Source organism: Vespula pensylvanica, chromosome 9 (assembly GCF_014466175.1).
Source record: "Vespula pensylvanica isolate Volc-1 chromosome 9, ASM1446617v1, whole genome shotgun sequence".
NCBI lineage: Eukaryota > Metazoa > Arthropoda > Insecta > Hymenoptera > Vespidae > Vespula > Vespula pensylvanica.
The window spans coordinates 957,754-983,791 of NC_057693.1; the positions used below are offsets into that span (position 1 = coordinate 957,754).

The following is a 26,038-nucleotide window of genomic DNA, read 5'->3' on the forward strand; positions in this document are numbered from 1 at the left end:
ACGAGAAAAAAAGTCTAATTACAGGAAAATAAGATACTCCAACGATTTAATCGACATCAATTAGGGAAAAGAAAATTGACAAAAGAGTCATCGTGTACTGGGGGCTTGTAAATGATTGGAATAGTATAGTCGTTAAAGGTATTTATACAATTCGAGAAGGAACGTTCGTCTTCTGTATATGATGTCACAACTATGTGTCCTACTCAACCTCTATAAAACTCTTCATCTATATTTTTATAAGACTTTCGTAGGAATGAAAAGATACGTAAACGGTTAATCGTCGGCTAGCAAGTACGTGCAATTTCTTGAGGCTTAATCGTCGGGATCGGCTTGTTTCGTTGTAGGAGAAGAAAGAGGAGAAGAAGAGGGTGTAGGAGGGGGAGGAAACGAAGAAGGAGGAGAAGGAGGAAGAGAGAAGTACCTCCTGACTCGGGCATACCGAAAAGCGTGACCGATCGAGGCCGATTAACCTTTCCGTTCGGCGATATCGTACCTCGGCTAATTAATCGCGAGCATGTCGACGGATCCGTTCAGCTTCGCGAATATATCGCGTTAGTGAACCGTATGGAACGACGACGCGCGCTTCCAACGATCGGCCACCCACGACAGGAGTCCCTCTATCCTCTCTTTCTTTCTCTCTCTTTCTCTCTCGCAATGTATCTTCGACAAACGTAAATTAACGGCTTATCGTATCGGCAAAAAGGGTCATTAGGCGCTTCGAAACTGTGCTCTATTTTTTCTTTCCTTTCTTTTCCCCTTTTTTCTCTCTGTCTTAGCTCGAATCAAACTTCGAAAGAAACGAGAAAATAAAAACATAAACAAAAGGGAAGAATATAGGAAGAAAAAAGAAAAGATTTTGGTAAATATGATTAAATGATTTTTTCTTTTTTTTTTTTTTTTTTTTTAGGATATCTTTCGTTTTTAACAAAGGTAATCGTGAATAGGAGCTTGTAAAAAGTTTGCATTGTAAGAGACGGGTTTGGATTTTCGTTTACACCCGGTAGAAAAAGTAGATATACCTGGGACCCAAATCTCAAAGCTCTTCTCTCGATGACCCCAGGACGGATTCTAAAGGTCGACGAAGGAAGAATGTTGGGCCAAGATACACCTCCCCCAATGAATCCCCCTCATCTAACTTTCGTCTCTACGCCCGCCCCCCGTGCTCGTCTACTTAACGACGACGATAGGAACGACCGAAATCTTCGTTTCACCAAATGCTTTTTGTGTGCACGAGAAAGAGGTTCCGGGTAGAAAAAAGAAGAGAAAAAAGTAAGAGAGAGAGAGAGAGAGAGAGAGAGAGAGAGAGAGAGAGAGAAGAAGAAGAAGAAGAGGTTAAATGTTAGAGGCCGGTCAATAAATCCAAGAATGTCTGGCGTCCGGTAGATACCTGCCGGTCGTCTAGACTTTTTCTATCTTTTCGAAACACAAAGGCAAAGATCGTAAATGAATTTTCTGACATGGCTGACGTCCAACGAGGAATCCTACTGAGAACACTCACCAGGAAGAAACAAACTCCTTTTCGTGTCGAACGTTACTAACTAAACGAAAATCGTCTCGTACGTGTTAAGAAGATGGGGAGAAGAGAGTGGAAATAAAATAAAGAAATAGATATAAATAAATAAATGAATAAATGAATGAACGAGCGAATGAATGAATGAATGAATAAATAAATAAAAAGATAAGTACTGATTGTATCGCGAATAGAAAACGGTCCTTCTAAAACACTCGGCATTTAAGTAGGTACCATCAGACCGATTCGATAAGGGAATCAATTTCATTCTTAATCGTTGGAACGCGAGCGAGCTCATTATAGATCGTAGGAGACGCGGTGAGTTCATCAGATAGGTACGGATTATGTGTATACCTCGAAGAGACGTCACGTTCCGATATCATGAACCGATAGCACACGCTGGAATGCGACGCGACCCATCGGTCTCGGTTCTACTACTCTCTCCGTTAAACCAAAGAAACTTTTAATCAACGACATTCTAATCCAACGATCGAGAAACCGTCAACCTTCCGATACTTTTCGATCGATCTTTCGTGTATAGCCAATTAGCAGGTAGGAAAGACGATCCGATACTTCTCGACATTGCCGAGTGTCGAGATTTTTTCTTTTTTTTTATTTTCTCTTGTCGAAAGGGAGATAAGATAAAAAAAAAAAAAAAAAAAGAACAAGAGAAGAACAAAATTTTCTAATCGTATTTATTACCTGCAAATCGTGTTTCAAAATTTATTCACCGTTTCCAAATACTATCGTTATTATTATAGAAAGGAAGAATATTATCGGCGATAAGAAAATCGATCAGAGTTAAGAAATACTCCTTCGAATAAGAACTACGCGAAGATGAACACAGCGATGGTGGAAGAAGAGACCTTCCCGATATGGTCACGTGCTCTTCTCTCGATGCAAATGAGAGACCGGCATGGAAGTACCACCACGGCTATAGACGGTAGGCGAACGAAAGCTTCGAGCAATTAAATTCTCATTGGAAATCAGACACGTGTTACCGCGATGTCTGACGCGGCGGTCACGGCGATTGCGACCTCGAGATCGTCGATATCGCGCATTACGCGACAAATCGTCGGCCTTCGTATCGCGCGAACCACCGTAAACGCGTGCAAGAGAGAGAGAAAGAGAGAGGGAGGGAGAGAGAGAGAGAGAGAGATTCAACGATTCCGTTGGTCGATCGGTCGATCGATCGGATAAAATCATCGCCGATTTACGCCGGATAATCGTAGATTATCGATTAGCGATTTTTTTATTCAAACGCAAGAACATTCATTTTCGCGATTGAAAATTGGAAAGCGTCAATCAATAAAGTCATCGATTCATAGATTTTATAATCATTGATTATAACGTGAATTTACATAGCTAATCGTCGTATATCTAAATCGCGTTACGCGAGAATCAGATTTAATAGAAGAAACGGTGTTAGTACAATATTTGTTTTTCTAATTACGTCAATTAACTTTATATATATATATATATATATATATATATATTTTATATAAGTTAACATAGAATTTATACGAGATTATAAAAATTACGAAGAAAACAAATTTCATTGCAAATAACGCACGAACGTTATGGGCTATAAAATAAGATAGAATGCACATTTTCATTCAAAAATATATTGAATAATATTCAAAAATAACGTTTCTTCGACAATTTTTATTTATGTCTCTTGGCTCGTATAATGACTTAGTTTACACCGATAGAATACATACGAAAGATTAAAAACTAACGTAAGTACATATGTATTTAAAAAATTCTATTAAAATGCGAAGATAAAAGTCTAAAGCTTTCAAAATCGCGTTATTTAAATATCACGTTATAACTGTAATATATTTTATATTTACATTATCCGTAATCTCGAGGTTGTACTAATACTAAAAAGAAAAAAGAAATCATCCTACCGTTCTTCCTCGTAAATTAGAATTAAACGAAGCTCATCATAAGCGAACGTTTCATTAAAAGAGTTCGCTCTTTTGATATCGAGACTTTGCCATCGACTTTTCTCGATAATTTCAACGATCATAATTCTAACAACTTAACGCACGTTGCGAGAGTAGATTTCGTGGTAAGAAAAAATAAAAAAAAAAAGAAAGAAAGAAAGAAAAACGAAAACAAAAAAAAAAAAGAACATATCCCTCGAATTTATCATCTCAACACCCGAGTTACTATAAGAACGTTCGGTGAACGTGAGAGAGTCTTCTTAGAGAGCTCACGGAAGCTTTATTTCGTCGTATCATCGTAGCTCTCGTACGGAGTACCTTGTCATTTAAAGGGGAATTATCGTGACACCGCGCCGACGTGGACGATTAATCTTGACGGTGCGAAGGTGGCATTTCGTGGTGCACCTATCTCTACCCCTACCACTGTAACCTCTGCCACCCTTATACCCCCTTTCCTCACCCTCAGCCCCCTCTCTCACTTCCTCGTTCTTCGCGAGAGATGCACGCACACAAACACATATATGTATATACACATGTAGATAGATATACGTACCTATGCGTTTAAGAGAGAAAAAGAGAAAGAGAGAGAAAGAGAGAGAGAGAGAGAGAAAGAAAGAGAAAGAGAGAGAAAGTACACGTGTACACGTATATACGTATACCCACGTAGTTACGTACATAAGTGCAAAGCGCAGGAGTGCAAGATGCACGAAGCCGGCACGGACGGAGACTGCCGATCGAAGAAGGAGAAGGAAGGTTTTCGCGCGCTTATCTCGTCACGACGATCTGCCGACAGATACACCGCGCCGCTTGACACGTAACAATGCATGCATGAATTAATAGCAGCCACTGCCGTGCTCGTACTTCTCCCTCGCTTACAGGGAGATTTACATCTTTATCGCGGCTTGGGAGGTGTCGTTCTCGAACCTTACGCGAAAGAAACAGAAAAAAGAGAAAGAGAGAATGAAAGAGAGAGAGAGAGAGAGAGAGGAAGAGAGAGAGAGAGAGGAGAGAGAGAAAAGTTTAATCCCAACTTATATATATATATATAATATATATACTATATATTACCTCTAACAATCGCTAATCTACTTGTTGAACTCAATTAATGATAATATCGAAGAGAAAGAGAGAGAGAGAGAGAGAGAGGAGAGAGAGAAAAGTTTAATCCCAACTTTTATATACATATATAACATATATATTACCTCTAACAATCGCTAATCTACTTGTTGAATTCAGTTAACGATAATATCACTTTCGATTTTTCAATATCACGGCAGAAGCAACCTTTCGCTTTCACGATAACAACTCACGTTACGATTACTTCTAATTAATCGTATGTAAGTAATTAATAGAAAGAATTTCTTTCCGAGAGGTTTCCGACCGATCTCACGCACGATAATTATTCTTTTCTCAAGGCTCGTCAAACGTTTCTACCGTAACTTTCTCGGAATCAAAGTCGAGTAAAGTTGGCCGCAGTCCGAGACGACGCCATTCCCGCGGGTTATTAGATATAATTGCGATCCTGGGAGAAGCTGGTGTACGCGGAACGAAGACGTAAAGAGGTAGAGAAACAGAGAGAGAGAAAGATAGAAATGGTAGTGCGGTGAGAGAAAGAAAAAAAAGAAAAAAGCAGAGTACCGTGACTCGTGACGAGAATCGATGGAAGGGAGGACGAGGGGTGATAGGGGAAAAGAGGAAAGGAAGGTAGAGGGAGAAGGGGTAGAAGGAGAAATAGGAGGGGAGAGGAGAGGAAGGAGATCGAGCACGGTGAAAACGCGAAAGGTTAGCGCTTCTATAAATTCTGACGAGAGAGGAACGTGCCCGTACGATCGATCGATCGATTGATCGATCGATCCTCGTCGATTCGTCGTACCGTTCGTCTGGAAATAACGAGTTCGACGAGAACTACGACAGAAGGCAACGTGAAAATGCGATATTAACGAGATATGCACGTTCGTCTTGATCGATATTAACCGTCTCGATCGATTTACCAACGACGAATACAGAACAAATTTTACAGAGTTATGCTCTAGTTCTACCATAAAATTTGCCAGGAAATTCTCTATGTTCACGTAACAACCTCGGATTAATATTATCGATTTATTGAAAGATTACGATTAACGTTTAAATGATTTTCTATTAGATCGTGGCAAATGAGAGATCGCATGAAAGTCGATATACGATTCCGGTCACGCCTCGCTAATTAGGTCCGACATTCGCATTTATGTTCTGCTTTTATTGCATGGCTGCACGATAAAACTACACCTTCCTCTCGATGTTCTTCTCGCGATTCGCACTAATAAAAAGTTTGCCATGCACAATCGATCAATTCTAAAAGATGTTCTTCTACAAAAAAATAAAAAAAATAAAAAAAAAAGAGAGACAAGAAATCAAGGGGAAAAAAAAAAATATATATATATACATATGTATATATGCATACATATGAAGCCTTTAAATCAGACATGAAAGGTTAACGCTTTCATAAATCTTTCGACGATAATGTATCTTTAGGCGTATTCTAGCTAACGACTCGGCTTTTCCCTTGAGACTTCACGGGATCAAGACTTTCCGAAAGGGTGAGAATTCCTTTCGGGTTTCCTCGAAAACGCCCACCGCGAAACACGAAACCGGAACCGTTTATTAGTTTAATATATCCCATGTTTCATGCGTTCGCTTACTCGATGCGTTCTCTCTCTCTCTCTCTCTCTCTCTCTCTCTCTCTCTCTCTCTCTCTCTCTCTCTCTCTCTCTCTCGAGCCCATCGAAGCTTGACATTTAAATATACCTTAAAATGCGATTCCCACAAAAGCGACAAGTTATCTAGCGCTTCTTTCTCACTCTTTATGTCTCTCTTTCTCTCTCTCTCTCTCTTTCTCTCTTTCTTCCTTTCTCTCTCTCTCTCTCTCTCTCTCTCTCTCTTTCTCCCTGAGACGCACGGTTTATCGGACGTCTTGATATTCCGTACGAAAGTTTCTGCTTACCTGAAACAGAAAACGATGAATCCACGTGTCAGTAGAAGTATCGCTTATGTCATAGAAATTTCGCAAGATATTATTCTACCATTTAAGACGAGATTTGCGATAAATAATTGGCAGAGAATCTTTTGAAAGAAAACAAGAAGAAAAAAAGAAAAAAAGAAAAAGAAAAAAAAAAAAAAAAGAAAAAATATTACCATTAAGAGATACGAAAGAAATTATTCGAAAATGCTTTTCGATGTATTTCGAGGAATTGGGAGAAAGTAATCGATAGATTTTATAAAACGAAACGGAAAGGAGACGATTCGAGAGAGGAAAAAGTAAGGATTTTGACGTGCACGTCGGTCACGTGGGCAGGACACAATGCGCAGGGTGCGGCCTCACCTCTGACACGACGAGGTCTCGACCTATAGCCGTGTAAACCGGCCTCGAGGTATATCATTGTGCGCTAGCTTACCCACCGTGTGTGCCCAACCCACGTGCAACGCCAACACGTACGGCTCGAGAGAGTCTTTCTAAGTCCGCTCTGACCCTCTTTGGAATTTTCATCGCTCTGGGAACACGAGCGGAAGGGTCAGCCGGTTCGCCCTGCCTCCGTTCGCATGCCTCAGCTCAAATTTACTTTAGAGTTTAAAACAGATTCCAACTACTACAATAGCAAACAGTAATTCTTTTCTAAACTAATGACGGTACGATAAATATTACTCGAAACTTAAAAAATACATAAACATAAAAGGAACTTATTTCTTTTAATCCAATCATCAAGGAAAGAGAAAGAGAGAAAAACAAATCGAACAAAAAAATTGCAAAAGTAAATACGTACAATATCATTTTGACCCTTCGTTCCTTTGCCATTTTAAACTTTCTCGATTACAATATATATGTATATCCTATCGCGGGATTACTAAAGTCGTGCGTTATTTAACAAAATACATCTACGAATAACGTGACAATAGAAGAAAAGCTAAACATTCCGGTATGTCTCTTTCATATAATTTCCACCGTCATCACCGGCACTTTCCATAAATGTCCAATAAAATTGAAAGTGGACGGTCGAGCGAGACGAAAGAGGTCTCGTCGTGTGTGTGTTGTGTGTGCTTATACGTACGTATGTATGCATATATGCATGTGTATGTATGTGTGTGTGTGTGCACGTTGCACGTGTATATCCTTAGACGCCCACGGTATCTCATATCTTACGAATGAAGACATTTACGACGAACCTCGCGACGCACACACATCTCTTCGCGAGTTGTCCTTCTATGCGTGTGTATGCACAATGCGCACGCTCACTCGATGTCATTCTCTTCTAACCCATCCTTTTTTATCCACTCTCGCATCTCTCCATTACGAGGATGCGCTATCATCCCGAAGTAAATGTCACATTAGAGGTAGAACTTTGGTGTATTTTTTTTTTCACTCTTTTCTTGTAACGAATAGAGACGTACGATGAAAAACAAAAGCAAAAACAAAAACAAAAACAAAAACGTAAAAAAAGAGAGAGAGAGATAGATAGAGAGAGAGAGAGAGAGAGAGAGAGAGAGAGACAGAGAGAAGGAAAGAAAAAAATGACGAAGGAGTTAATAGATGCATCAATGAATATATAATTAAGTAGTTAAAGACAAACGATGTGTCGAATACATCCGTACTTCACGGGATAATTCGATGTAAACAAAGACGCATTGATGATAACTAAAGGAATTGATATGTACCTTCGTTGCTCGTTAAAGTTATTTATTTTATTGTGTAACGAAAGGGGTAGGTGGGAGTTGGCGTGGAAAAAAAGGAAATACGATAAAACTAGGCAAACATCTAGATAACTTCGAGTTTATGTAATCTTTATCACGGAAGATGAAAAAAGATCGATTGGAAAGAATAGAATGTGGTAAGGTTCTCTCTCTCTCTCTCTCTCTCTCTCTCTCTCTCTCTCTCTCTCTCTCTGTCTGTCTCTCTTTCTACCTGTCTCTCATTCTCAGAAAAATCTTATCTTCACCTTAATGACACGAGATCGGAGTTATTAGCAACTATCTTTGACGCGCTCATATTATATTCTTTGATTGCGTGCGACTTCAAGACCGTTTTTTTACGGATCGGCGCTTGTTGTTGGTTGCACAACGAAAGCGTGGAATCGTCGTCACCTTCGGTGACACGTCACCTCTGACTTTTGCGACGTGCTGCACTATGCAAGAAGCGACATGCGCACGTACCAAGGCACGTTCGTCGGCCGAGCTAATCTCCACCGTCCTCTATATCTCGGGCCACGTATCTCTCCTCTCTATCCTCTCCTCTCCCGCGTATCTCTAGAAAATTTACCATCCGTGAAATATCCTGCGAAAGAGTAGCTTCACGTTTCTCCTTCGTGAGGAAGAAAGAGAGAGAGAGAGAGAGAGAGAGAGAGATATCGTTTGATTTCTCGGAAATTCGTTCGACTTCGTTTCGCATAAAGCACATCGAAAGAGTTTATTATAAATTATAGTTGTTTGAAAACGTTTGAGAAAGAAGAAAAGAAAAGAAGAAAAAACAGACAAAAAAAGGAAGAAGGAAAGAAAGAAATGTCCGATTTGAAATGATCGAAAGATCCCGTCAACGAACGTCATTACGAACAATCGTTAAAATCCTAATCGATATAGTAGAAGCGACTTCTTGTTTCCGATGGATTTATACGAAACGTACGGTAGTTTTAAACGCTTCGTTACGCTAAGGCAAATGAAATAACCGAGAAGCACGCTTCTCGATCCCGAGGCCTGCGTAGAACGTGCTTTAAACCTTAACGACGTTCGCTCTTGTAATTTGTCATTAGGAGAGCCCTCGACTTCGTTATCGATCCTTCTACTAAGACGCAATGACTTCCGGTATACTCGATACGGCCTTGCGTTTCTGAACGAGAATCATTCGGTTTATTAGTAAGATCTGGACTGAGTTTTACTACGTGCCGGTTGCCTCTTAGGAATGCCTACTGTAATTAGGAACGGGTTTCTTAATAATATGATAGGATACGTAATATACAATCTCGTGGTCTACGCAGCCCGATATTAAAACTTATGTACATCGCTAATTTCTTAATAATTCTGCTTCGGAGCTTCTATGAAACTTTCTTAGACGTTGAACGATCTTTCTTTGACTGAGATGTCTACTTTCCGATGGAGTGAAGATCGACAAATGGATGATCGTTCGTGTTGCGGAATTTAAGAGAAAGAAAGTAAGACAAAAAAGGAAGAAAGAAAGAGAGAGAGAGAGAGAGAGAGAGAGAGAGAGAGAGAGAGAGAGAAAGAAAGAGAAAAAGAGAAAGAGATGAAAAGAAAGAAAATATAAGACTTTAGTAAAATAGTTGAGAGCCCCTGTCCCGCATAGAACACGAGGCGGACCGGTTCAGGTCACGAAGGTTTCTCCGAGGTCATGTCCTCTGCCAAGCTTCGAACTCGGTCCTCTCTTTCTCCCTTCTCCTCGTTCTCTTCTTCACCCTCCTTATCCTTCGTCTCGCGTGACACGCACACTCGGTGCGTGTGCCTTAAGAAGACGCGTCTCTCCCTCCCTTTTTCCCTCTCTCCCCCTCTCTCTCTCTCTCTCTCTCCATCTTTCTCGTACCGAAGGGAAGATTGAAAAACGACGCGATGCTGAGGGCGAGGCTCTGGACCAAACCGCAAAGGAAAAAATCGAATAAAAGAGGAAGAAGAGGAGAAGGTGGAGAAAGAGGAGGAAAAGGAGGAGGAAGGTGGTACGTGTACTCGTCTGTTACACGGATATCGTCGATCGATGTCCCTCTCCCTTCTCCCCCCATCCTTCACCCTCTTCACAAGAGCTCTCCTCTCTCTCTCTCTCTCTCTCTCTCCTCTCTCTTTCTCTCCTCTCTCTCTCTTTCTCTCTCCTCTCTCTCTCTCTCTCTTACTCTCTGTGAGATTCCAGGACGGCGATAGGGCGGTGCGACTCCCGTCGTGTCTTCCATAACGTGACACGCGGCCACGTCGCGAGACGCCTTGTAAGGTGATATTAAGGGATTAGTGTCGCTCTCGAACCTGCCTTGGGGTTGCTACGACCGGTTCCTACGACGCGCATTCGCCGATATTAGAAGCGACTACTAGAACGGATCGTACCATGGCGAGAGAGGGAGGGACGGTCAGAGAAAAGAACCGATGAATTTTTTTCGATCAAGATGATCAAGATGAAAGGATGATGTTGCATTCGTCCGTTTCTCTCTCTCTCTCTCTCTCTCTCTCTCTCTCTCTCTCTCTTTCTCTTTCTTTCTTTCTTTCCCTCTGAATCTATATTCTTATTCGAAATTGGTAATGATATTTCGATTTTTATTAAACGAGCTTCACAAGTAGCACGTGTTTATCGCATTGTTCACAGTCAACGTAGGACACTTACAAGATATCCTTTCGCGACACGTAAGCACGTACGTGTACTTACGTCTATAACAGAAGCTGAGATACTGCTCTCTGAGAACGATAAATTATCTCGTAAACTGGACGAACTGCACTCTGGACCACAATTTATATCACGCGTACAAGAGAAAGAGAGAGAAAGAGAGAGAGAGAGAGAGAAAGAGAGAGAGAGAGAGAGAGAGAGAGAGAAACGATGTAACAGTTTCCACTACTGATTTACAATCATGTTACTCCAGACTTCTACTTGCTGTCTAAAGTAATCGATACGATCATATGTCTATTTATTTCATGTGACTTTTCCATAATAGAAAACTCCTTGTTAACCCTTATCGAATAAAAATGTTGCTTTTGAGGAAGCGACCTTCGTCAAAGGAAAAAGGAAAATAAAAAGATATACGAAGAAAAAAAGAAAGAAAGAAAGAAGAAAAAAAAAAGAGAGAAAAAGGAAGAAAAAGAAAAGAAAAAGAAAAAGATACGCTACGAACGTAGAGTTTGCAAGGAAAGAAGGAAATCGAGGTATACGATCGAACGTCCTCTCGACTATGTACGAGACCGTAATTAATGGATCGTTCGCACCTCGCCCACGTTCTCTCTCTCTCTCTCTCTCTCTCTCTCTCTCTCTCTCCTCTTCTCATTCTATCTTTGCTTCTCTCTTTCTTTCTCTCTTCTCCTTCTCGCCTTCTTATCTCGTCCCAAGGCGCGCGACGCTTCCCCGTAAGAAGTAGCGAGCTTTCGATAATTAATCACTTCGCAGAAATCAACGGGTGCCGTGGCCCATTAACGAACGGATCCTCCCCGATCTCGTTGCTCACGGAAACGTTTCCTTTTCCTCGAGTTGTCGAGTGATATCTATACATACCAATGTATCTATGCACGTAGTTAAGTACATACCTAGTAAGTACATACGTACAACGTCGTACGTACTCACGGAAATAACAAAAATAAAAGAAAAAAAATGAAAAAAAATATACATCAAAAATCTACGGAAGAATCGTTGGGTATCGCGAAAGAGACGATAAGACAGAGTCACTGCTCCGTTGTATGTTGTTTGTATGTATGTTGTACGTTGTGTAAAATGAATGGATCGTTCTCACCTCGCCCACGCTCCCTGTTTCTCTTTCGCTCGCTCGCTCGAAGGCAGCCTTCGATCGGGCACGATCTCCTAGGAGGAAGAACGCGCTCGATAATTAATTACTTTGAGCGATCGCGGCCCGTAGATCCCAACCGCGTGCAACCTCCTCCACCTCTTTCTCTTTCCCTCTCTCTCTCTCTCTCTTTTTCTTTTTCTTTCTTTCTTTTTTCTATCCATCTATCTCTCTCTCTCTCTCTCTCTCTCTCTCTCTCTTTCTCTCTCTTTTGCACTCTCACAGCTATTCTCTCCTCTTTCTCTTCATTCGGAGTAGTAGGCCAATTTGTCAGGAGAGTCACGCGTTTTCTTCGAAGCCACCGACAATGAGCAAAAAGGGGGAGGTCAAACGGGAGGTAGGACACCCTGCGTGCGTGCCTTATTATTATTCCGCAAGAAACAACGAGGTATATCCTTTCTCCTTTCCTTCTCATTCTATCGCCATCGATTCTCGTTGTAACCCCGCAGAGAGACACGCGGCGATTTTCGCAATACTAATCGTTAAACGTCCGCTCTTTCCCTCTGGTCATTTTAAACACGACGATTTCTTGATAGTTGATTTAGGGAGACCGAGAGACAGACAGAAAGAGAGATGAAAGACGTGGAAGAGAGAGAGAGAGAGAGAGAGGGAAAAAAGGAAAGAAAAAAGAACAGAGAAAAAGAAAATAGATCAGACGAACCGATCCATATCCATTCTAGAATTCTAACGTCGAGCTCTATTTGTAAAGAGACACTTCAGATGGCCGAGACGAGTTCTTGCTACGACGACTTATTAGCATCCAACTTAGGAGCCACGATCGTTCGCCAGTTTATTTTTATCGTCTGGCGAATCGTCGCGCGCGCGTGCGTGCTATTCATATATGATATGATTTTTTTCTCTCTCTTTCTTTCGACCCTTCCTTCCTTCGATTCTCTATTTCATTTACGTCCGAAAATGGTGTGAAAAGAAAAAAAAAAAAAAGAAGAAAACAAGAAAAAACGAAGGTCGTTCATGAGAACAATCGCAAGGATCATTTTTGTATTCATTATCAAAGTCATCCCGGCTAAATCCCACGGTCGTACCTATTTAACGATCGTACGGCGTTCCCTACGTTTCGAGCCAATTATCTCGAGAATGCATTTTCTAGAACAATTCTCAGAGAGAAAGAGAGAGAGAGAGAGAGAGAGAGAGAGAGAGAGAAGGGAAAAACGTCATTCGACGGCATCGTCGATCTTACGGAGATTTTCGGAGGCATCACGTACCGGGTGGCACCCCACACACCGATGCTGCACCTGCCAGGTCATTAGGGTATAAACGGCAGGTAGAAAGGTGGAGGATCTGAAACTCTCTCTTTCTTCCCCCACTCCTCTCTCTCTCTCTCTCTCTCTCTCTCTCTCTCTCTATCTATCTTTTTCTTTCAAAGAAGAGCGACACGACGCCAGTCACTCTCTTTCGAAAGAACGAAAGAGAGAGAGAGAGAGAGAAAGAGAGAGAAGATTGTTGGGCGAGGCTGCCAATTGGAAGAGAGTATAAGGAGAGAAAAGGATGCAACGAAAGGATGAAGAAGAAGAAGGAGAAGAAGAAAGAGAAGAAGAAGAAGAAGAAGAAGAAGAAGAAGAGTATACCAAGAGAGGACCAAGAAGGAGGGACCCGTCACGAACTGCGGGCTAATTGTCCAAGAGATTGCTCCTGCAGCCTGCTGTGCAGCGTACTCGCGCTGCTGTCTGTCCTGCATGTTGTTTCCTCGACCTTAAAGCAACTTCGGTCGCGTTCTTAAGATCTTGATTCCTCGGAAGAGATCGGCCGTCTCTCTTTAATCTTACCTCCGCGAATCTACTCACCGCGAATCTTTGCAAATCCTTGTTCGGTACTGGAGATAAGATGTTTTAAAGTCCGTAAAAAAGAAAAGAAAAAACAAAAAAAAAAAAAAAAGAAAAAACTACAGAAAATAAAAATGTATAAATCTTGGAAATAACGTAGATAACGGATGTACCTATCCAATTATCCTTTACTTCGTCCACGAAACGTATTTCCGATTGATTTAATCATTTATAATTTGTTTACGTGTAATTCTCCCACGATTAAAACTCTCGCGTTTATGTCACTTATCATTTTTATTAATCTTCAAATATATATATATATATATATATATATATACATAAAAGAAAATTAAAAAACAAAAAAAAAGAAAGAAAGAAAAGGAAAAGGATGAAGAAGAAAAAAAAGAGACATTAATTTGACAACGACGATGAGATAAGTTCAATCGTAAACATTATCCATGAATCATACGTAACGATCAACAATTGATACCCAAGTTAATGGCTAAATAACTAAGGAAAGAAATTTAGCTTTAACATAGTGAAATTCGATTCGACAATTTTGTTTTATACGAAACGAGAGGTAGTTCGAGCATGGCACGTCGAGAGACGCGATAAATCTTGGCGACGCAACTGACTCTCCGGGCGTTCTCTCGCCTAGGAAAGCAAAATAGAAGAAGAGAAGAGAAGAGAAGAGAAGAGAAGAGAAGAGAAGAGAAGAGAAGAGAAGAGAAGAAAAGAGAAGAAAAGAGAAGCCAAAGGACTTAGCTACAGTTGCTGGTGATGGTGAGAGAGAGAGGGTGACAGAAGCGAGCAGAGAAAAAGAAGGGACGTACGGTGTCGTGCGGCAGGAAGAAGCGAGAAGTTCTCTCGTACGAGCGAGCCGCTTGCTTTGGAATCGAAAGACGGCGATCGATCGGCACGACGTTGCTCTTAGGATACAACGAAACTTTTTGCTTGTCTCTCTCTCTCTCTTTCTCTTTCTCTCTTTCTCTCTCTTTTATACGTTTCTTCTTGTCTTTGAATAAAATACAGATACATACATGGACAGACAAGAGTTACGCTCGCTTCTACGACCGGACGAAGATATCAGACTAGTATCGTTTCTACTTTTACCCGGAAGCCAAAAGCACAGAGTCCTCCTCTTCGTGCCTTCGGACGTGTGAAATATGCTCTTGCATCGAGGAAAACGTATTATTCAATTCCGAAAGAAAGAAAAAAACAAGAAATAAAAAGAAACAATCATCCAAAGAAATATATACAAACATATATATATATATATACGTGTGTGTGTGTGTGTGTGTATATTATATGATTATGTATCATCGTGTTCTACATGTTTCCATTCTACGAATAGTTTCAAATGCATTTACGCGGAAAGATATAGGCATAATAAATCGAGATAAGTTTCTCATCACACGCGCGTTTTTATTATCTCGATTCGAAAATGGAATATATCTTCGAGGTAAGACAGAACGAAAGACCACGGCGTGATTCGACATAGTCTTGTCTCGAGCGCATAAATCAGCCAAGTGAAACGTTTCACGGTGGATATAGACGGGTAAGGCCGGACGTCTCTCTCTCTCTCTCTCTCTCTCTCTCTCTCTTTCTTTCTAACTTCCATCTTACGAAGATTTACGAGAGAAGGAAGGAGGAGAAAGAGAAGGTGTACTGATATACCCAAAGTCTAATCGAGTCTTACTTGAAATTATCTCCGCTAGTCTATTATCGTGGTATCGCAAGAAAAAAATCGAAGGATACAACGACGTAGAGAATCTACGGAAACGTAGAAGGAAATAAGAAGAGAAAGAGAGAGAGAGAGAGAGAGAGAGAGAGAGAGAGAAGAGAAACGAAGGAAGACATAGAGTTAGTTCGTCGATAGCTCGAACTACCTGAACGACGTCGAAACTCTTCGCCACTGCTGCTACCGTCGAGCGTAAACACGAACGATTCTCTTTCTCTTTCTCTCTCTCTCTCTCTCTCTCTCTCTCTCTCTCTCTCTCTCTCTCTCTCTCCGGCGAAGCATCGCGTGTACGCTCCTGTGCACACATGTTTTCAAAGGGAAAGAGAGATGAAGAAAGAAAAGGAAAGAGAAATAGAGAGTCTGGTTGGTTGGTTGGCGTTAAGAAGAGCCATGGTCTCGTTGGATGCTACGCGTCGAGAGTTCGTCCCAATGATGGAGGCTCACGGCCAGTCAGCCAGTACTAATTAACCGAGGAATGCTATATCTAGATTGAAATCTGGGTGACCCGACGCCCTGGGGCCGCCACCTTGGCTCAACCTCGAGGCACACCGGCAAGCTGGAACTATAAGCTGAGTTTTCGCTCGCTCGACGAACGTCTCTACCTATGTACTCGCAAAACAACTGAGAGAAAGAGAGAGAAAGAGAGAGAGAGAAAGAGTCTGAGAAAGAAAGAAGAGAGAGAGAGAGAGAGAGAAAATGCGTATATCCACTTACACATAGAAATAACCCGCAACTCTGTACGAGTCTTGGACTATTCGAGCACGCACACCAACTCTAACTGGTCATGGACGCTAGACTATGTACGGATTGCTCGGTGCCACGCCATTTCTTCTCTCGCAAGACGTAATACCGTGAGTGCGAGCTTTTCTTGCTTAGAGAGCTCTACCGATCGTCCTCTAACTCGTTGGAACGCGACTACCTCTTTCAAACTATTTCGCAACGTTCCTTTTAACGTTCGAAGTTAGGAAGGTTCCGTAAGCCCCAGTTATACGCTTTGTAATTCGAGCCAAGCCTCGAGAAATAATTTTACGTACGTGTACGTTACAACTATGGACTTGGATAATGGATAATGGATAATGGATAGGATTGGATAGGATCAGACCGGATCAAGAATCCCCGTGAAATTCTTATCTTACCTAATGAGCGCCGTGCATCTACTAAACGCGAGAAATATAATTTACTCGCATCTAGAAATAGGATAGAACGCGTATAAAACGATTAGCCAAAGACTAACGAAGCTGGCACAAAGTTCTACGATAGATACCCAATGTAACTTACATAGACCGAGTCAGCGAGCGTACCAGCGATCTTAAAGGTCACAATTTTAATCGCGATCTTTACCTAATGTGCAACCTTTACGATAATATCTCTAGTATCTCTTAGATGAAAAACAAAGAAAAGAAAAATGAATGGGATACAAAAATGTCCCGACTTCCCTTGACCCGCTTGCGACTTCTACCGTGACCGTAAAAATATATTTAAAAGTTACGCCGAGATCGTTTAAGGAAATAAGAGAAACTCGTTGCTTCTCGCAAACATATTCAACTCCTTCGAGAAGGAATCGAATAAATCGCCAAGGCTTGGCCGTTTTTCGTCGTCGTTTAACAGACCGGATCGACGTACTTTGGATTTCGTATTAATTTCTCTTCCTCTCTCTCTCTCTCTCTCTCTCTCTCTCTCTCTCTCTCTCTCTCACACACACACTCTTTCGTTCGAAATAAGCCGATATAACGAAAGAATTTTATTACGAAACGAGCGTAGAGCAAGGATGCAGAGGTCGAGTTCCGAGGTGAAGCGGTGTACCGCTTCTTTTTTTTCTATTTTTTTTTTCCTGTTCATGCGTCGACGAGCACGGGATCAAAAGATCAATGGGCAGATCGAGGAATTTAAGTATCGTCAGGAGTCACGACGTTCGCTTAGAGACTTACACGACTTCTCACCTCTCTCTCTCTCTCTCTCTCTACTGACGAGTCGCGCGCGAGTTTCCCTTTATACGCTCGGATAGAAACCGATTCATCATCTCGATTCCACGCCTCGATAAAAAGGTCGGAAATTGTACATGAGGCCCAGCTCAGCAGTGTCTCGATAACGACGTGATAGACTGCCGTACATGAATCCGATCGGTAATGATCGGCTGCCAGCTTAGCAGCTAGAAATCCATTATCGGTGCCGGTTACGATTTAACCGAGATCTTTACAATGCCGCGCTAAACTCGACCGAGAAACGTGACTTTTCTCTCGAATAAATAACGCCCTCGGGCCATTCGCGAACCAGGCGACATCCTGCGTGCTTTCGAGCGTGACGCAACAACGATGAAAGGAGCTACCTAAGCGATCGATATCTGTGATTATAAACTCGTACGACTCCTGAGATAGGTAATATATCCGGTGTTTTTTAAAAGGAACCTTAAAGTAGTTTTGCGAGTTCGAGTTCGCTCGAATTGGTCGAATTAATGAAAAGTTTTAATTCCAATTCTACCTCCGCGTTAATTCATTGGTATAAAGAGGGAGTGAACTTTGAATCGTCCAACTTTCTCGATCATCGTAATCGATGGTAAATCATTCTCTCGTAACCCATCACGTAAGAAAAGATCGAATACTCGTGAGACCTTTTCGAAGATACGAGATACAGATTCGACGCGTAAACTATGCCGTTAAGTCGATCTTCGCGGCACCGTAGTAGGAAGATGTAGCGGGTTAAGTTGTCACCGTGGCCATGGCATTGGCTCGTAAGAGGCGAGATGGGCTCGGCGGCGAGGGAGGCATTAAACGTGGAATCATCCTGAAATATGGTCAGATAAAAACAGCAGGCTACGACCTGCGGGACGTGCCTCTAGTCAGGTCGGGTTACGCATTGACTTTATAAACGACTGATCTTTCTAACCTTTCTCTTTCTCTCTTTCCCTTTCTCTTTCTTTCTCTCTTTTTCTGATTTCCTCATTTTGTTATCTAATGAAAACAAATGGAAACGTGGTAATGAACTTTTTTTAAAATTGACATTGACAGTGACGATTACGAACCTCGATCGAATAAATAACATACGTTATGATAAATCGTATTTCATAGAAAAAGAAAAAAAAAAGGAAGATAAAGCAGGTGTAAGGTATCGATGAAAAAATAAATATATATAATATATATATATATATGTGTGTATATGTATGTACGTACGTATGTATGTATGTATATATTTCGAGAGAATTGTCGAGAAAGTCACGAAGGATATCGACGAAATCGCTCCATTTTCTTGGTTCTCGTAAGGTCGATGGTGGCCGGTTTTCCATACTGGAAAGGTGGAATACGGCTCGAGAGGAATATACCTGCTGCCATAAGGCAGGCAAACGAAACGAGCGTGTAAACGTCGCGTATTTCACGCCAATGAAAACCGCACGGATCATTACGGGCGGCGATCGGCTGGTGAGACGAGGAAATTCTCTCTCTTGCGGTCGTTCCGCGTACGTGTGTGTTTGTATGTATATGCGTTTGCGTGAACGCGCGCGCTCATACCTACATACGTGTGTGCGTGCGTGTGTATAGATGTGTGCACGTAACGTTACCGAGAATCACGACTCGAAGAAGAAAGAGAGGGAAGGAAAGAAAAAAGGGTAAAAGTAAGAGATAGAAAGAGGAGGTTTCGCATTTACGCCCACCGAATCGGAGGCAGCACTTGGGAAAGAGATGACTAAGAAAAAAAAACAAGGAAAGAGAGAGGTATATACCGAACTGGTATACCTTTACGATACCGTCCTTCGCAATAAACGTCACGTATCTTTGACTAAAGAGTGGAGGAAGCCTTGGTGGCGCCCTTCGTGCGTATTCGACGTTCTACCATTATTAACGAGGCGACTCTTTTGCCTACACTTTGTCGACTTCCGGGACGATCAAACATTCGTTAGAAGAATTTAATACCGATGTTGTTAAGAGAAGAAAATGTAATTCCTTATCTGTGAGTGCATACGTACGTACGTACGTACGTACGTATACACGTTACTTCGAAACGTAAGTGTTGGTCTTGGTCATTAGATCGATACATTTTATCCTTTTTATTTCGTATACAAAACGTATTCGAATACTAGTTTTTTCGAATACCTCTCGTATCATTAAGTTTGGAATTCACTGAAAGAAAAGATTTTGCGCGAATATAAAAGAAATGTGTGATAGATTAAGAAGGAACTTAAGGAAATTGCCTAAAAACGCAAATCGTTTGAAGAAACATAATTATATAGGATATCTCAATGAAGAAAGAGAAAAACCGGAGAGAAGAGGAAAGGTAAGAGAGAGAGAGAGAGAGAGAGAGAGAGAGAGAGAGAGAGAGAGAGAGAGAGAGAGAGAGAGAGAGAGAGAGAGAGAGAGAAAGAGACCAAGGAGGTTTGGTGTCTCCAGATTAAGAGCGAGCTTGCGTTCCAAGGCGCTCGTAACGTCGCTCTAAGAGCCCGTACCTGTCCACGGCCGGGTAATACCTGAAAACATGTCTCTATCACGAAGGAGAATCTCCTCCTCCTCCTTCACCTCCTTCGTCCTGGGTAACGCCTTCGCATAAAACCGACGTTTTATCCCGTCTCCGAGCGCCGCGACGTGTTTACGGCGTTTCTATAGTCAACGGCGCAATAACGAGGGGGCAGAAGAGGTAGGGTGAAAGAAATATTTTCACGGGGCGGCATCTAAATTAAGAGAGAAAGAAAGAGAGAGAGAGGAGAGAGGAAGAAAATGAACCCGCGAGCAAAAGAGAAAGAGAGAAAAGTGGCGCCGCCGACAGACGGCAGCTTTTTCTGATCTTTTCCGGTTTCTCATTGGAGACCGGATACAAAGATATACCAATGCCAATCTATTCGAACGAGGATGCTAAACGCGATCAATTTTTCTCTCCATCTATTTCTCTCTTCATATCACAGAGACCAGTTTGATTCGTCCTTCTATCAACTCGTGCCAACAACTTCTTCCTCTTTTTCTTTCATCATCTTTCCTTCTCCACATTTTCCTTTTTCTTTTTCTTATGCATCTACGTGATCACATTTCAAGCAACTCCTTGCGAAACAACTTATCCAATCGACGTGCCTGTTTAATTAGATATAAATTAATAACCCGCCTAACGACGGCCGAAGATCTTTGCCCTCGGAATCATTTTATTACGAATAACAGAGAAGAAGAGAAAAAGAAAGAGAGGAAAAAAAGTAGAGATCGACCTATCTCGATCGAGAGATCAAGAAAATCGTATTTTACTTTAAGGATTTACATAGATTATCGGCGAGATCGTTCGGGACGAGTTTATTAAACATTTCTTTTTTTCATTCACCCTTATTACAAAACACGTAAACGTAAGCTACGATTTCTTTCTTTCTTTCTTTCTTTTTTTTTTTCTTTTCTTTTCTTTTCCTTCTTTTTTTTATCGCGACACGTTCTTACTCCTGATTACGGGATACACAGAATAAATATCAACTAGTTTCGAAAGTTTTATTAATCTTACTGTTTGTATAAATAATCGCTTTAACATACACTTTTTATTCTTGAAACGGATTATTATTGACATATAAGACATACAAATCTGTAATTAATATCAATGATTATCTCTTTTGCCGCGTGATCGTACATGAAGCATGGGTAATTAAATGAGAGAGGAGGAATAAAAAAAAAAAAAAAAGAGGAAAGGAAGAAAGAGAAGAGAGGAAAAAAAAAAAGAAAAGAAAACGTACGGAAAGAAAAAAGAAAAACGAAAAAAGCAAAGATCGACGGATCGAATGTGTAGGTAGGTAAATAGATAAGTACATAGTTCTCTTCGGTGTCAAACGACAGGAGTATTTCTGACAGGAGGAGGCCTCACCGAACAAGAAGGGCAACGTTTCGTATTCCGAACGACGTCTCGTCTGGGTCGTCATACCGACACGCCGCCGCTCGCGGTAGCCACGCTTAGAGTACTTGGTAGGCAGACGCCTACGTCGAGGCAATGTCTCTAACGATATTCTCGAAAGTCACGAAGTTCCCTAGCATTCGTTCCTTAGAATCGACTGGCTGGCTACTCTTCGCCGTTACAAAGTGTTTCTACTTCTCTCTCTCTCTCTCTCTCTCTCTCTCTCTCTCTCTCTCTCTCTCTGTCTTTCTCTTTCTCCCTCTCTGTCTATCTGTCTTTATGTAGAAAAGAAAAAAAAAAGACAAGGAAAAGAAATAAACGAAAAAAGAAAAAGAAAAATCGATGACTTTCGACTTGGGATGAATGATAAAAAAAAAAAAAAAAGAAAGAAAGAAAGAAGGATCGTAGAACGTAAGAACAAATTTTCGATCTATCGTTTGATCTACGACATGAGAGAATAAATTATCGTACAACGATACAACTCGCTTCGCGGTTCTTCTTCTCTTTAAGATTATCCCTTAAAATAAATCGAAAAGTATCGTTGGACGGGGACAGATATTGCACGGAATGACGATCGTTTTATAGTCAACCTTCTTATATCGCCGTGACACGAATTACTGTGATGCAAATCAAGGGAATATTATTATCGTCTAAGGTACGACATTCTTTTTCTTCTTTATTTTTCTACTTTTTTCTTTTTTTCTTTCTTTTTTTTTTTTTTTTTTTTTTTTTTGGAACCGATGATGATATCCATTCGGCTGAGTTATACCTCGTTAGAAAAACCAACGGAAGAAATCATCGAAGACGGCGCTACCAACATCGACAGCATCCGATACTATTCTAGGAGTGATAAAGATCTCAGAAAATTCACGTCTCTTCGAGATAGCTAAGAGAAACCTTTACGACTAGATTATTCACGCCTGTGGATATCAACGGTGACAGTTCGAATCGTAATAAAAAAAGTTTATTTACGTGTGAGAGGAAAAGAGAAAGAAAGAGATGAAAAGATAGATAGATAAATAGATAGATAGATAGATAGAGAAAGAGAGAGAGAGAGAGAGAGAGAGAGAATCATTTGCATTTTCATGGGCAACTCGATTATTAGAAGCTTCACAAATATCTCGTATAAGGCCGGAAGTTATTTCGCGAAGACTTTGACGTTGACTTTCCGACTCGTACACTTACATTGCTTTCTTAATTATTTATAGAAAAAGAAAAAGAAACAAAAAAAAAAAAAAAGAAACAAGAAAAATAAATCGTGCTGCGATCGATCCGTTCAATTTTATCTCGAACTTATTTACTTCTCGGTAATAATATTACTCTTCTATTGCATTCGATCGATCGAATCAAGAGTCCAGTTTCTATCGGAGATCGATACATATATAGTAACGTTCTAATGATTTTTATTATATCACGAATGAAAAGCTAGAGAGAGAGAGAGAGAAAGAGAGAGAGAGAGAGAGAGAGAATGATTTCTTTAAAGACGAATCGTATATACGAGATGCACCTGCTTTCTTCTTTAGCTCCAAGACTTTTCGAAATGAGTCCCGACTTTCTATGAGGAGGATAAGAAACGTTATCGTTTTATCGTTTCTCTCTCTCTCTCTCTCTCTCTCTCTCTCTCTTTCTCTATCTTCTCTTTTCTTACGATAGCTCGTTATCGACGTGTCTATCGTCTCCTCGATTCTCTCTCTCTCTCTCTCTCTCTCTCTCTTTCTCTCAGTGTAATAATAATAATAACAATCCTTGGTTTCTTTCGTTCTTCTCCCAACGTAAGAGTTGTTTTCCCAAAGATAAGCGAATAAAGAAAGAAGGAAGGAGAGAAAGAGTACAGAGCGCATTCAACGATTCGCACGGGCAATTAAGCGACGTGACGCGGCGCGATTCGAGGCATGAAAACGTCGCAGGACGATTAAGGACTCCCCCTGTCACCTGTTGGAACGACAGGGGCGCCGGGATTCGTACTTACGCACGTGCGCGACCGACTTCCCCCTAGTCTCTTTCTACATCTCTCTTTTAATACCTAATTTCTTTGACGGAAGAAACGTTCGACTTCCTCGATCTCTCGATCGATCTTCCATACATTTCAATATATTATTCCGAACGGATATGAACTGACTTGTCAATTGTCGATTTTACGTCCGGTGATTGATATTGGCATAGCTCAAGTAGTAGAAAGATCGTTCAAACTAGAAAAGGAAAGAGGGAAAAAGAACGTTCGTTAAGAGTTAAATCGCCTGCTGTTCGAGAGACTAATAGGGACGCCATTATGACGGAAGCAGGAGCCGCCTCAAAATTGCACCAAGAAGATTCCTAATCGCGTTTCCTCAGAAGACAAAGGGCACTGGTAACACCAGCAGCAGCAGCAGCAGCAACAGCAGCAGCAGCAGTAGAAGGAGAAGGAGAAGGAGAAGAAGGAACATCAAGCGAGAAGAAGAAGAAATAAGAAACGTAGTCGTGGAATAAGAAGAGAGAGAGAGAGAGAGAGAAAGAGAGTGCTGAGAAAAAGTGGCAGACCGCGTCGAGAAAGCTGCGTCCGAAGGTGGGAACAAAAGGCACCTCTTCTTCTTCTTCTTCTTCTTCTTCTTCTTCTTCTTCTTCTTCCTCCTCCTCCTTCTTCTCCTCCTCTTTCTCCTTCTCCTCTCATTCGTTCGTGGAGGCATTTGGCTTAGCGCGTCCAACGATCCAGCGCCCCGTCCACCCGTTGTGACTTCTTGCACGTATGAAAAACCACAAACCACCGACGTTATTTCGCGGCTGCGAACACGAAGGGTCTCCCTTCGTCCCATTCTCCAGTACTACTCTTCCCGATGTTACTCCGCGGCAAACCTTCTACTACTGAAGCCCGAAAATCGTGCCCGGCCTCGCTAATGTATCCATCCTTCTCTTATTCCCTAGTTCCTTATTTTCTTTTCTTTCTTTCTTTCTTTCTTTCTTTCTTTCTTTCTTTCTTTTCTTTTCTTTTATTTTTTTCCCTTGTATTTTTATTCCTTTTCTTTTTTCTTTTTTCCCCGTAGAAACACAGCGTTTGCTACGTCGCTACTTCGAGTTCTCACAGTTTCCTTTCACGCTCGACTTACGTGATCGAAATGATATTCTCGTTTCGCGTCGAAATCAATTTAGTTATCGGACGAAAAAGATCAGCCTGCATTGCTTCCAGCTTGAGATCTGCTTTTTCTTTTCTTTTCTTTTCTTTTCTTTTTGTTTTTCTTAAATTATTCTTCGTTGATTTTTTTCTTTTCTTTTCTTTTCTTTCTTCCAAGGATACCGTAGCGTTCATTAGGATTCTAAGAAAAGCGATTATGATAGAGTCTAATAGATAATGACAACGGTTCTATTGCTTGTATCCTTGTTCATCTTTGGTGTAAAGCATCCATTCGACGAGGAAAAATACAAGGAGACAACGTTAGCTCGTCGACTCCATCGAAATCTCTTTCGTGGTTAACCGTGGAACTTAGGAACGGGAGATCGATAGCCGTGCCGGCCACACAGCCGATACTTTGTGGCCCATAAATAAGTCAATCGCGAATGGCGGCTGAAAGCACAGAAGACAACTGTCCGTTGTTGCGAGGAGACACGCGTTTGTGTTTTGAACGACAGCCAATATTTAACTCCTGTGACTCTTTGAAAGAGAAGACACGATGCTAGGAGAAGGAGGAGAAGGAAACAACGACGACAACGACAACGAAAATAAAGATAAAGATAAGGATAAAGGAAGAAAGAACGACTTAGCTATATAAAAAAAAAAAAAAAAAGGAAAAAAGAAAGAAGATCGAAAAGCGATTCAATTCTTCTTCCTCGTCTTTATCTTTGTTGCCCTAGGAAAAGAGATTTTTAAACTAAATGGTAAGTAGGCGAAAGAGAGTCCGAAGAATGTTCACGAACCGATAGATAAAGTCGCCGAGATGAGAGAACACCTTGTCGTAATCTCTCAGGCTCGATGCACGAGACCGTTCTTATCGCTTCGAGATATCGACCTCGTCGACTTTTATCGATAACTCCGTCCATAAAGTCGTTCCATTTCGTTCGACGTTCCGAAGTTTCCGTTCGTTATAAATTTTCAAGAATCTCAGGAAGATTTCGGTAAAACATAGAAAATAAAAAAGAGAGAGAGAGAGAAAGAGAGAGAAAGGAGAGGACAACGATTTCACAAATCAAAATTGCAATCATATTCGTGAGAGCAGACAGCGAAGATAAACGATGAGATTTCAGGATCGTTCCTTTTTTTCTTCTTCCTTCCTTCTTTTTCTTCTTCTTCTTCTTCGTTTTTTCTTTTCTTTTCAACTGACTCGAAGACGACTACGTTAATCCCCACATTAGAGATCGCGTTTGAGAATGGCATTTGTTGCACGTTCACGATACACCGTTCACCGATTACCTCGCCATTGTACCAAGACGAATTCTTTCAGTTAATCGCCGACGATCGACTCGGTCGCCAAATCACGTCGACTTACGTGACACCGATGAGAGTCGCGATTTTCTCCGCGAGCTTTTCCATCGTCCGGTGAAACCTACGAAACTTCGTTCTAACCGATACCTCGATTCTCTATCCACGTTGAAAGTTAAGACGAAGGAGAGAAAGGAAAAAAAAAAGAAAGAAAGAAATCGGCAATACGAAAAGGAACAGTATCTCCGAATTAAGAAATGGTACACGATCGACGATTAGGGTAGCTATATTTCGGATAGTGATGGGATGAGATCGGATGAGAGGAGAG

At 41.2% G+C, this 26,038-nt stretch overlaps 1 protein-coding gene across 7 annotated transcripts in view; it reads right to left on the bottom strand.

The window, feature by feature from the left end:
- Nucleotides 1-26,038, bottom strand: part of LOC122631421 (serine/threonine-protein kinase Warts-like) — a 123,119-nt gene that overhangs the window by 61,900 nt on the left and 35,181 nt on the right. The window contains exon 1 of one of the 7 annotated variants that reach the window (XM_043817079.1): nucleotides 4,135-4,385. The exons of 3 other annotated variants lie outside the window; for them this stretch is intronic. In XM_043817079.1, coding sequence (XP_043673014.1) covers nucleotides 4,135-4,285 — 151 coding nt within the window. In that variant the 5' untranslated portion in view covers nucleotides 4,286-4,385. Of the gene's footprint in view, nucleotides 1-4,134; nucleotides 4,403-26,038 lie in introns of those variants that run through there. 3 more of the 7 variants (XM_043817083.1, XM_043817085.1, XM_043817087.1) reach the window with 3 other exon arrangements.